The sequence below is a fragment of the Cinclus cinclus genome, chromosome 2, assembly GCF_963662255.1.
Source record: "Cinclus cinclus chromosome 2, bCinCin1.1, whole genome shotgun sequence".
Taxonomy (NCBI): domain Eukaryota; kingdom Metazoa; phylum Chordata; class Aves; order Passeriformes; family Cinclidae; genus Cinclus; species Cinclus cinclus.
Window position 1 is genome coordinate 48,406,633 of NC_085047.1, and position 12,130 is coordinate 48,418,762.

General features: G+C 39.1%; 1 protein-coding gene across 1 annotated transcript in view; it reads right to left on the reverse strand.

The window, feature by feature from the left end:
* ATP8A2 (ATPase phospholipid transporting 8A2) overlaps positions 1–12,130 on the reverse strand; it is a 187,613-nt gene that overhangs the window by 122,633 nt on the left and 52,850 nt on the right. The window contains exon 23 of the mRNA XM_062514914.1: positions 6,837–6,901. Coding sequence (XP_062370898.1) covers positions 6,837–6,901 — 65 coding nt within the window. The remainder of the gene's footprint in view (positions 1–6,836; positions 6,902–12,130) is intronic.

The following is a 12,130-nucleotide window of genomic DNA, read 5'->3' on the forward strand; positions in this document are numbered from 1 at the left end:
TATATAAAAACCCTAGAGATTTCTACAAGATTCCTCTGATTGTTTCTACTCTATGGAGAAGGTTAAAAAGCACAGGGAACACATATTTAAGTATTAAATTCATACAGCTGCAGAACTGCTTAATTCTAGTTTCTGACAGACCAATCAACCCAGAGAAACTCTGTGGGACGTTTTTCTAGCTTCAGCCAGATGTAAAACATCTTTTTTTTCCTTAATTCCCTTGCAAAGGAAATGTATTCCTTTATGTGACTGATGAGAAGGCTTGGAGCAATCAAGCTTCAGTTGCAAGAATGATTTTCTGATTACTTACAAAAAAGGAAATAATCCTTAAAAAAATTGTTTAATAAAGTAGTAGTAAGTCGGCATTATGGGAACCAAGAAAGTAAGACCACAGATACCTATATCTCTGTTTTCTGAATATATGATCAAGATATACCCTGTCACACTGAAGCAGTTAGCTCTCTACCATCTTCATTAAGTTAATACTGCAGATGAATAAGTCCTATTGCTTTGGCTGACTCCACACGAAGAAAGGAAGACTGCTCATTTTTAAAGCCCCCAGAAAAACTTGCATGAACAAGGAACCCCTCCAATGAAAGCAAAAGATCAGATATGAAATTATCTTGAAGAAGGACTATTTAGTTCTTACTCTTCGACAAAAGAGAGTAAAAAGACAAAAAGACAAATTTTAATTCTTTCTACAGATGTGCAGTATTAGCCATGTCAATCTAGAGGATTAGTATCCATAACTCATCCACGCATCAGACACCAGCTTTGTCCTTCTCCCCTAAAAAAACATCATCATGCTTTAATATCAGAAGAAACTGCATTTCATGAGTGGCATCTCATTAAAAAAAAAAGCCATTTAACACTTGATTACGCTTCCTTATGTTTCCATGGTCTCTTATGCTTAACAGAAATAAGTACATCAGTATGCTGCAGAGAATCCCATCTTCAAAGCCAAGAGTTACTTCCCTGACCATCCAGCTGAAGCCACACTTCTCTTGTTACGCACAGGACACAAAATAGGTCTGGATAATACTCTGTGATCATCTATCGATATAAGCCTTCACATATGTGAAGATCATTAGCAATTTTAAGAGAAACAGTGTTTGTTTCCAGTCATTTTCCTTTAACATATGACAGCTCTTACAAACAAGACAGCAAATTTTAGATGGAATTCAGGAAACACACTCTCCCTTTCTATTTCTGTGTTATATGATCTATTCTGTCCTATAGCATGGACAAGGCATCAGCCCACATCTGCTAAACACCAGCTGCCCAAAATCAGCTCTTGTCATAAATGACCACTATTACAATTAAATACAAAAAGTGTATGTCTGGGTTTTTTTAAAAGTGTGTCCCAACCTTCCCACCCCACAGTTTCCACTTATTAGAAAGCAGAGTTATTTAGTAACCTCTTCTTAACACTCCTAAGAGTCCTTGCATTCCTTCAGGTCCAAGTACCCCCATTTCATCCAAACCAACCACCACAGTGCCAGAAAACACTAACAGAAAAAACAGAGCCACAGATAAGGGAGAACAGTCATTAATGAATTCTGAAAAGTGCAAAGCAGGATGAAACAAAAATACCAGCCCAACTCATTCACCACTCGCAGCTCAAACCTATTAGTATTGCTTCCTGAAAAAGTGGTAATCTAATACTTAAGTTACACAGTCCTGTGTGTACTTAAACCTACAGGTCTAGGTAACACCTATATTCTTTCATTTAAAATTCTACACAGTACACTCAAATCAAAGCAGCTTTTCACACGAAGAACTGTATATTTTCCACATCCATACAATTAACTTTCCATGCAGATTAGCAAATACCTGGAGTTATGAAAGATCCTAGTTGTTCCTCAAAAACAAACAAAAAAACACTAAATCACTTCTACCTAACATTTTTGAAGACTTACCTGATTACTAAATTCTGTTCTTTATGTAACTACTTATCATCTTGATGTGTATTTCTAGATTAAGAAACACAGAAATTTGAGCAATAGTAAAAGCTTTGTACAATAGAAAATATTCTTTCCCTAGTTTTCCCAATTAGCTTCCTTTGCAAATCCCCAGTGGTAGACAGAAGAGCTGATTACAATTCCAGGCTGAGTGGTAACTGGAGTAACTTAACAGCCACAAGGCATTAAAGAACAGTTGCAAATGCCCCTCTGAAGGAGACCTGATCCTTGGCTTAAACTGAACTTGCTCACATTGTCCATTTTTACAGAATATTAACTTTGTCTGAATGCATGTGGGCAGATGATAGCAAGGAAGATAAAAGCCCCAGCCTCCTCTCTAGTGCAGCACACAAGATGTAACCTTCAAAGCACCTACATGGCATTAGCAGTACCAGGCTTCTTCTTGTCTTCCCAGCAGTACCTGCATACCTTACTATCTTTTAGTACAGCTGAAGCACACATGATAACAATGCTTTGGAGCATTTGGAGTTCCAGGTAACTTTTGTTTTAGTCTGAAAAGCTGACAATACCTTTAGGGCCATTCTTTAGGAGTCATCAGCATGACATCTCTGACAAGGCACAGACATCCCTTCTTCTGCAAGAGTCAGGATCCCAAAAGCAACACCTTCAAAGTTTCTCAGAATTCACAGGCACTGTCTCCTGTAATTGTGCTTGAGAGTTTGAAATTTAGATTTACGTAAAAAGCTCACAGGGTGCGTATGCTGAAGAAATTCTGTAGGTGAAGGTAACACATTTCTGCATAAGCCATAATGCTATACAAATCTTTCTGAGAAGTCTAGTACAGAGGACCCTACTGGAACCATGCTCTTTGCTCAAAAACAAATGTGCTGATAAACAATTTATTTTTAATGCCCTTCTGCTCATGCTATTCTCCTGTCTGAGTTCTCAATGGTTATTAGAAAAGTTTTAGACAATAACCCAACAAAACCTGCTATTTGTAGCATATGGCTAAGTCCAATGACCAGGTCAGAGCTTTACTTCTTAAAAGATCCATGATTCCTAGATAATATCTGATCTACAGATGTATCAGTATTTAAATATAATAAATAATGATGCCTGTCAAAGATCTCCTTAATTCCTTAATTTTTTAAACTCTTAAGTGTGGGAAGGAAATGTGCCAGTTAAGAAAGATGATCATGGAAGTCATTGGATAAATCTAATATTCTCAAGGTTAATAGATCTTCCTTGTAGAACCTTCACAGTAATGCCATCCTGCAGAATAGCTAAAATAAACAACAAAACAAAACAAGTTTTCCAGGTCCTCACTCTTCACTGCTGGAATATAAAACATAACTGTGCATAAAGCTTCCCTGCAGACTAAGACTATTTGGGAACTCTAGACACTGAGTACAGGTGACAAATTACACTGTGAAACTATGCTTGTTTTTTAAGAATACTACAAAATACCATGGTGGCACAAAACATGTACATCCCACCAGTGAAGCATGCAAAAGGTATACCTGAACAAGTGGAAAAGCAAGGAAGGACAGCTTCTGCTTACACTTTTAGTCATATCTTAACAAGAGACACCAGGACTGAGGGTTCTTGCACAGGAGTACCCACTTGCTGTTACTCACACATCTGTGCATAACCCAGGACTGCCACTCCTGGCATGACAGTTCTGTAGAACACACAGCGTAGCTCCTTTTACATCAACAGGATTACTTTACAGCAAAATACAACCTCACAGCTTTACAACTGAGTCCCTCCAAGGTTGTCCTTCCACTACTGTTAAATACAATCCCATGTGATAAGCAACTGATACCATTCCCAGCTCTTCTTTCCCCAGGATTTATGGGGAGAAACACAGACAACACTCTTTGGCTGTAATACTGCCTCTAACTAGATGTTTTCCAGGCAGGGCCTCTCTGGTCATTCAATTTCCCTCCTTCAGGAACCCTTCTCACTGCTCCCACAATTCAAAATTCTCTAAGATGCCAATGAGAGAAATTTTTCCAGGTTAAGAGCTGCACCGTAAGACTTTATGGTGTTCCAATTTAATTAAAGAGAAAGTGAGTCCAAGAATTGCACTCAATGTAAATCTCATGCTCCAAATATTCTCATTTCAAAAAGCTTTATTAGGAAAAGAAAAAACAAGTGAGTATATGTATGCATGTGGTAAAGTCGACAAGGGATAGACATTTGTAGATTATTATGCTAAATTTTGAGAATTCAGCTGAATCAAGCTAGGGATTAGTCTTTTCTATTCCCAGGAGTTCCCTGAAGAGAACAGAAATGATTGATTTTTCCCCTGAAGTGCATGACTTAGAAAAAAATTTATCTCACAAAACCAAGCAAAGACAGTTGTTCGATCACATCACACCTGCTGCTGCATGCTAAGGAGCAGAAATGGGAGGAAAAGTCACACAGGGACTGCACAAAGGGGGAAGTGTATCAATATTTAAAAGCTCTAAGCTCAACTTGGATCTTATAAAAACTCATTTTTAGTATTAATAGATTTCAAAGGTGGAATACATTAAATATAATGCTACAGAATTTCAGTGTGAGAACCTTTGATTTTAGGTTCAGTTGAGCAGAAGTCAAAATTTCTGTTAGAGGTGCAACACAAAACAAGTATTACTATGGCGATCCCATGCTTAAAAATTGGAAAACGTACTTAAAGACACCTTGGGATAAAAGAACTAAAGGCAATTATTCGCAAAACATAAGTTTTATATTCAAATGTGTATAAAAATCCAATTAAAAATCACAATGAGTACTTTGGAGAAAACCCATAGACTTACTTTACTTCTACTTTTGGAAAGCAAGAGTAATACAAAGCATTTTTAATGTACCAGTTCAGAAGCTCCACAAGTTTGTACTCATGTTTTAGAAAAATATAGGTTATCTGAGCTAAAGTATCAGTCACCTTCCATATTCATGATGTATCACATGATAATATTTTCTTCACTTAAAAGACCAGCAACTATATGTATCAATAATGGGTTTCTCTTCTCATCTAAAATGCCATGGCTCTCCATTACTTTTTTTTTTCCCCACTGAATCATAAAGAAGTGAGAGTTGAAATGAACCTTAAAGATAATCTAATTTCAATGCCCGTTCCCCCCCCCCCCCCCCCCCCCCCGCCATGGGCAGGGACAACTTCCACTTGACCAGGTTGCTCCAAGCCCCATCCAGCATGGCCTTGAACACCTCCAGGAATAGGGAATCCACAACCTCTCTGGGCAACCTGTTCCAGTGTCTCCACTCTGACAGTAAAGAATTCCTTCCTAACATCTCATCTAAACCTGCTCACTTTCACCTTAAGGCCATTCCCCTTTGTCCTATCACTATATGCCCTTGTAAACAATCCCTCTCCAGCTCCCTGGCAACTCTCCTTTGGATACTGCAAGGTGCTATAAGGTATCTCCAAATCCTCCTCTTCTCCAGGCTGAACAGCCCCAAATCTCTCAGCCTGTCATCTTAGCAGAGGTGCTTCAGACCTCTGGTCAACTTAGGGGTCCTCCCCTGGACTCATTCCAGAGGTCCACGTGTCCATTGTGTTGGAGCCCCAGAGCTGAACACAGCACTCCAGGTCAGGTCTCACAAGAGCAGAGCAGAGGGGCAGAACCATCTCCCTTGACCTGCTGGCTGTGTTTCTTTGGATGCAGCCAAGGATGCGTTTAGGTTTCTGGGCTGTGAGTGCACGTTGCTGGATGACATGGATCTTTTTGCCCAAACAGCCCCAAGTCCTTTTTCTCAGGGCTACTCTCAATCTTTTCTCCTGCCAGCCTAGACTTGTGCTTGAGAATGCTCCAAGCGAAGTTGAGCACCTTGCATTTGCCCTTGTTGAACTTTATGAAGTTCACACAGGCCCACCTCTCAAGCCTGTCCAGATCCCTCTGGATGGCTTCTAGATCCCTTCCCTCCAGTGTGCTGACTGAAGCACACAGCTTGATGTCATTGGAAAACATGCTGGGGGTGCAAGATCATGTTCTGAAAGCTTCCACTATTTTTTATGTTTACTGAAAAATTTCAAATACTGTTTACAGCTGAATGGATTCTGTTGCCAAAATTTTATACACACAGAGTTATTGGAATCACATCAAGGCAACTGGAAAATAACACTCAGCCAGTGGTAATTTTGCCACAGTAGTTTACCCTCTTCAACCAGACCTGCAGATATCCAGTAACTCCTCTGGTACTCCAAGACATGGGCTTTGCATCTCCCATCCAGTCAAGCTGCTAAGTCTAAATGCAAATGTCAGATGCTGCCTATTATATGTACTTTGATCTGTCCTACAAATACCTCTAAAAGAAATCAGATATTGAAGTGATATCCAAGAGTGATACAGACATTGAAACACACAAAATGGAAAGATATCTCCTGGGAAGATTCATGTACAAATATATGATTTTTCTAGTTTATTTTGGCATATATGTGAGGAGCATAGCAACCATTTGGAGAACATTTTTTATTTTAGGTTTCAAAAGCTACTATACATAGACAAACTCACAATGCACGTGTAGTTAGAGCTGTTCTATGCAATACTGAAAGATAGAAAAAAAACCAAAAAACCCCCAAGTTTTCTTCAACTGTTACTCCTATATCTCTACCTTAAAATTTAACTATATTCCTGATGGCATGCTGCAGATTGTTCCAGTTTGCAGCAGAATCAAAACCCATGCACCTAAGAAGTTTTTCATTCTGAGACTTCAGTTTGATTTGTACAGTTTGTGATTGAAGACCTCTGGGGTATATTTTACACAACAGACCTGTGTTTTAGCATGAACTGTTTATCTTGCTACCCCTAAGGGTAAGCAAGAGAAATTCAATGTGAAAGCCTGACAACTTTCCACCTTGTTAGCAACATCTACTTCTGTCAAGAATTACATCAGAATTTGCTTACTTACATCTAGTGAATCTTCATTGACCAGGATGAGAGACATACTCTGTGAAATGAGTCTGCAAGAGTACCCTGCAAGAGGGAAAAAAAAAAAAAAAGACAGTAAGACACAAGGACTTACTTTTTGGAAGACTATCTAAGGTTCAAGCTCAACTTTAAGCATCTATGTGTCAAATGACAATTTATTTTTTGAGCAGTTACTCCTATCAGGGAGACTGCTGGAAACATTGGTGTATGCACTCCAACATGACAGATTTATGAGAAACACGGGCTGCATTCTATCGTTTTCAAATACATCACTTGAGATGTTTTAAATAAAGAAAACACTGTGTGAACTAGATGCAGTGAATATAGCCTATAGCCCTACATCAAATTAATTTTTTTAAGTGTACATAAAGGCAGGTTTTCCTTCAGCACATTGCAGAACAGATCTGAATGCACAACTGCATCTATGCCAGGTGACTGCAAGTGTACACGTTTTCACTTGATGCTACTCAGGTTCCTTAGCCCACACAAAGCTTACATGAACATTTTTTACTCCTGAGTGTTCAGTGTGGAAGGTTCTGAGCTTCATCAAGAAGTACAGATCAATGACACTCACAGAGCCCCTACCACCTCCTATAGGCATGAGCTAATTGGACTAGATTATTCTTAGTGTGGGACTGGGATATGAAAGAATGAGAGCACCCAGAAGGCAGTTCTGTAAATTTCCCTGGACACCAAAATTCAAAACAAAAACTCTCAAAATCTCTTGTTTTTATGAAAGTTTAATCATTTACAGAATAAACATGTTAATTCTGCTCATATTAACAGCAAGAAACAAATACGAACTTGCATCAGACTGACCCCATTGCATTACCCTAAAAGCTCATGCAAGTTCACTTGGGATTGGCATAGTGATGTCAGCTTCATAAAATAGCAGAGAATTAATTTATTTGAAGCACAAACTTTTTATTGCTCATCTAAGTTACATGGGAAAAGGAAATTCAATACAATTAATTTTTGTTTCTATTTTTTTTATAGCAATGAATTACAGCAGTTTAAAAAACTTCTATCAAATAAAATGGGGTCTTGGAAAGTCTCTTACTTTTCTTAAATGGAGACTGGAGGGTATTTCAGTACAAGAGTAATGCCCCAGTGAAGAACCACTGCAAGGCTGACAGATTCAAAAGCTGAACACCACAGTCATTGTGAGAAGATAAAGAAGTGCCTCTTTCCATATCTTACAACAGCAAGAGAACAACTGAGGCAGAAAATCATCCCTGGGATTCTTGGTTCCTTAGAAAGGCCATCCTGGGTCATCAATTGCAATGCAAATCATTTCCTCAGGCTACAGAGTTTTTATAATTGGGCTAGTTTTGTAGGTGTAATCCAGAGTTAACATGTCTGCCTGAGTGACTTCTGTCAAGAAAGTAAAGCCCTCTTCTTCCTTTGTGGAAGACATGCTTGTATCATAGCCAGGCACACCCAGGCTGCAGGTCTGATTACCTGCAGAAGTTCAGTTTCTCCTCTATTTTCACAGCTGTATGGACTATGAATACCAAGTGCAGCCTTGCAAATACATGTTAATGAGCCTAAGTTTAATTTCTGCTTCAGAGAACAATACAGAATGACACTGAACTCACACCTGTTGGGAAACGGATGAAATGCATTCTAATGACTTGCAGCCTACATGAAAGCTTTGCAGACAGCCTCTGATTCTGCCTGTCATCAAATCTTAGGTGGTAGTATAGAGCTGAGCAGCAAACCTCCAACAGTTACAGACAAAAACACTGACTTTTTCTCGAGTTTGCCATTTTAAAAATTTAGTTCCAGGCTAAAAAAAAAACTATCTTATTTTTATTGAGAAAAAGAGAATATTACAAATTTAAGTACTTCCTTCTATACAGGGTTATTCTTTCCCTAGGCTAAAGCAACAGTCTTGTGCAGTAGGCTGTTACAAATTCAGCATAACTAATTCAAAAGGATTTTCTAATAGCATTTCATTAGAACAGCAGCTGCAATAGTGAGCTTAATTTCTAAACCACTGCTCAATGCCTCACTTTACCTCTTCCAAAATTAGTAAGATGCCATTCTTCATGGACTCAGAAGAACTTATCCTGCAACTGAAGCTATTTTGCATCTTGCCATCACATTAAACAAAGATCAAGACTGGAATAGGATAATGTGAGTCAAGCCTAAAAAAGGGTTTATAGGGGATCTACACATTACATACAATTTCAGGACTAAGTTGATGCTAAAATCTTGCACTATTATAAAGCAAAGTAGCTGGCAACTGTAGGAGTACAAATAGTAACTTTAGACATTTCTAGTAATACCTTTAAGTTTTATAATAGCTTAGCAATAGTTATTACTGGCAATACTAACATGGCCAGCAAAAATGCACTCTAAGATAAGTACTTTTATCAATGCTTCTAAGTAAAATAAGATCAGCTGCTGGTTCAAAGCCAGGTATAAAATGTCAACCCACACCTGCAAGTTGATATCTAGCTCTTTAATTTAAAAGTCTGACTAAAAGTCCATGAAGCAGATGAATCAGGTACTTCTGGGACTTATTTTCCTTTAAGCATCCTGGGAGAAAGACTGCTTGAACGGGAGTTCAAGATCATAGCCCCCAGGCACATTCATACTGCAGGCATACAGAATCCAGCATGTGAGGGAAAAATAATTATCCTCTGTGTTTAGAGAGGGCACAAATGCACTGTTTAAACTTTGCATAGGGATACAGTCAAGTATGCTGACTTGGCTTGCCTCCTGAACTGAAATAAAGCACAGCTCACCAAGAAGTGTTCTCATCTCTGAACTGGAAGGACAGGAGTCTGATAGATGTACTGTTAGATGGGTGAGGGATCGGCTGGATGTTGTATCCAGAGTTACAATCAATGTTCCAGTTACAGTCAATGGTTCACCACTCAAATGAAAACCAGTAATAAGTAGTGTCCCTCAGGCCAGTCCTGAGACTGGTCCTTTGCTATCTTCACCAGAGACAGACAGGGATCAAGTACATCCTCAGCAAGCTTTGCGAAAACATGAAGCTGAATGGTGTACCTAAGTAACACCACAGAGAAATGATGCCACCCAGGACTTTGATCTGCTTGAGGAATAAGCCTGTGAGAAACTAACCGAGCTCCACAGGGCTAAGTGCAAGGTCCTATAACAACCCCTGTACTGTACTGCAGTACCACCTGTGCTGCAACAATCATAAACATCCATGAGGACGGACACGGGATGAACGGACTGAAAGCACTGAGAAGTACCTAAGTGATGAAAAACTGAATGTGAGACTCCACCTGGAGTATGTACCCAGCCCTGGGGGCCCCAGCCTGGGGCTAACATGAACCTGTTAGAGTGAGTACACCAAAGCAATCAAACATTTCTATATATGAAAGGGGATTACAACAAAGACTGATAAATACATTTCACCAAGGCCTGTAGTGGCAGGTCAAGGGCCAGCCATTTCCAACTGGAAAAGGGTAGGTCTAGACTTGACATAACAAGACATTTATTAATATGAGGGTAGCAAGATTGGAACAGGTTTCCCAGAAGAGTTATGGATGCTCCGTGCTGGAAGCACTCAAGGCCAGGCTAGATGGAGCTTTAAGTAACCTGATGTATGAAAGATAAATCCCCACCAGGGAGGAAGCAGGAGGACCATATCTTCAAAAGATCCCTTCCAACCTCAAGCCCAAACAAGTGTAAGACAGTGCTTGCAGCTATCAATGCACACCCTAGGTACGAGCATTCAGCTCAACTGTAGGGATTGATTCATGGTTCAGGGAAAAACACACTTGAGTAAACACTGTATTCCCATTCCCAGAAAACAAATCTCTTCCTAGGGAAGTTATTGGCTGGAAATACAGCAGTTCTGGTGTTCTGTGAATGTGCTGAGCACCAGGATGGTGGCAAATAGAAATCTATTGTGGGTGGCTTTGTCTCCCTGAAAGGCAAAGATGACCCAGACTGAAGAAAAGGATGAATCTTCAAGAACACAGTTAAGACTTCTATAGTTTTTTGCAGGTTATGCTTAAAGATGCTTCTGAGCCTTCAAGACCCATTCTCAAGAGCCTAAGTTCAAATGATTGAACCTCAGCTTTAAAGCTTATCATGAATACTCTCCTCACTTGCAGAACTATGGACTAGCACATGGCTGAGTGAAAGGCATTCAGCTACCCCACAGAAGGTCAACCATTACTCTCCAGAGAAGTCACGAACACAATCCAGAGACAAAGTCACATGTAAATTCTGAAAACCAAAGAATCCAGAAGAAGCTGAAAGAACAAAGTACACCAGCTCCTTGACAGAGCTGCCAAGAGCTGAAGTATCCCTCAATACACATGCACATCCATACAGCAATCAAGAGCCAATAAGCATAACCCCCAACCACAATGAAAAGTGAAAATACTTTTTACTCCCCAGGTAGCATATTTATACCTGAAACATATAGTGCACACGTGGATTGGGTTTTAATTTGAAGGTCTATTACAGTTTTATTAGGCTACACACAAAACCTGGAAGGGTGCCTCATGTTTATACTTTCAAGCCAACTTGAACATGAAGCTAATTAAGTTAGTTTGACTACCAAACTCTACCTTAAACTAAAGGATAATTTAGAAGTTTTAAGTGAGATTGTTATTCTTCTCAAGTTGCTATAATAAAAGAAACAACAAACCAACAGTTTTAGAGAAAGTTGGAAGTTAGTATCCTTCACAGTCTTCAGAATGAGCCCATTTACTGGTGTTCAAGGTAGCTGCAGTTGGTTAATATATCAACTTATTTCAGATACATCAAAACATGTAGCTACATTTTTTAATTAGTCAAAAGATGGTGTTTCCCTCTTCAAGTCAACTAATGCTTGTAAAGAAAGGAAATTCTGCAGATTGTGATTCAAACCAGAAAACTAGCCTTTAAACAAATTGTCTCCTTAAGCCATCCACTGCATTTCTACTACAGCTGTATCAGTTCAGCAGGTTATTTCACCTCTTGGTACCATCTTCAATATACAAAGGCACACGAAATTTGATCTGGTTTTGAGAAGCACACAAATTCTAGTCAGTGAAGCAGACTGCATTATGAAATGTCACTGAGTCAACCAACAGAAAATAAAAATTTTTAAAACACAAAAAAAAAAAAGAAGAAGCAAATGCCCAAAACACCTCTAAAAATAATCTAAGTTGATCTGCAGAGCATCATTGATAGAGAATCTTGAATGAGTTTGGGAAAGCAAGCTATGCTGTCAAAGTTCCTTTTAACCTACACCTATACATCTAAACAGACTAATCTGCAAATCTAAATGCTATTGTG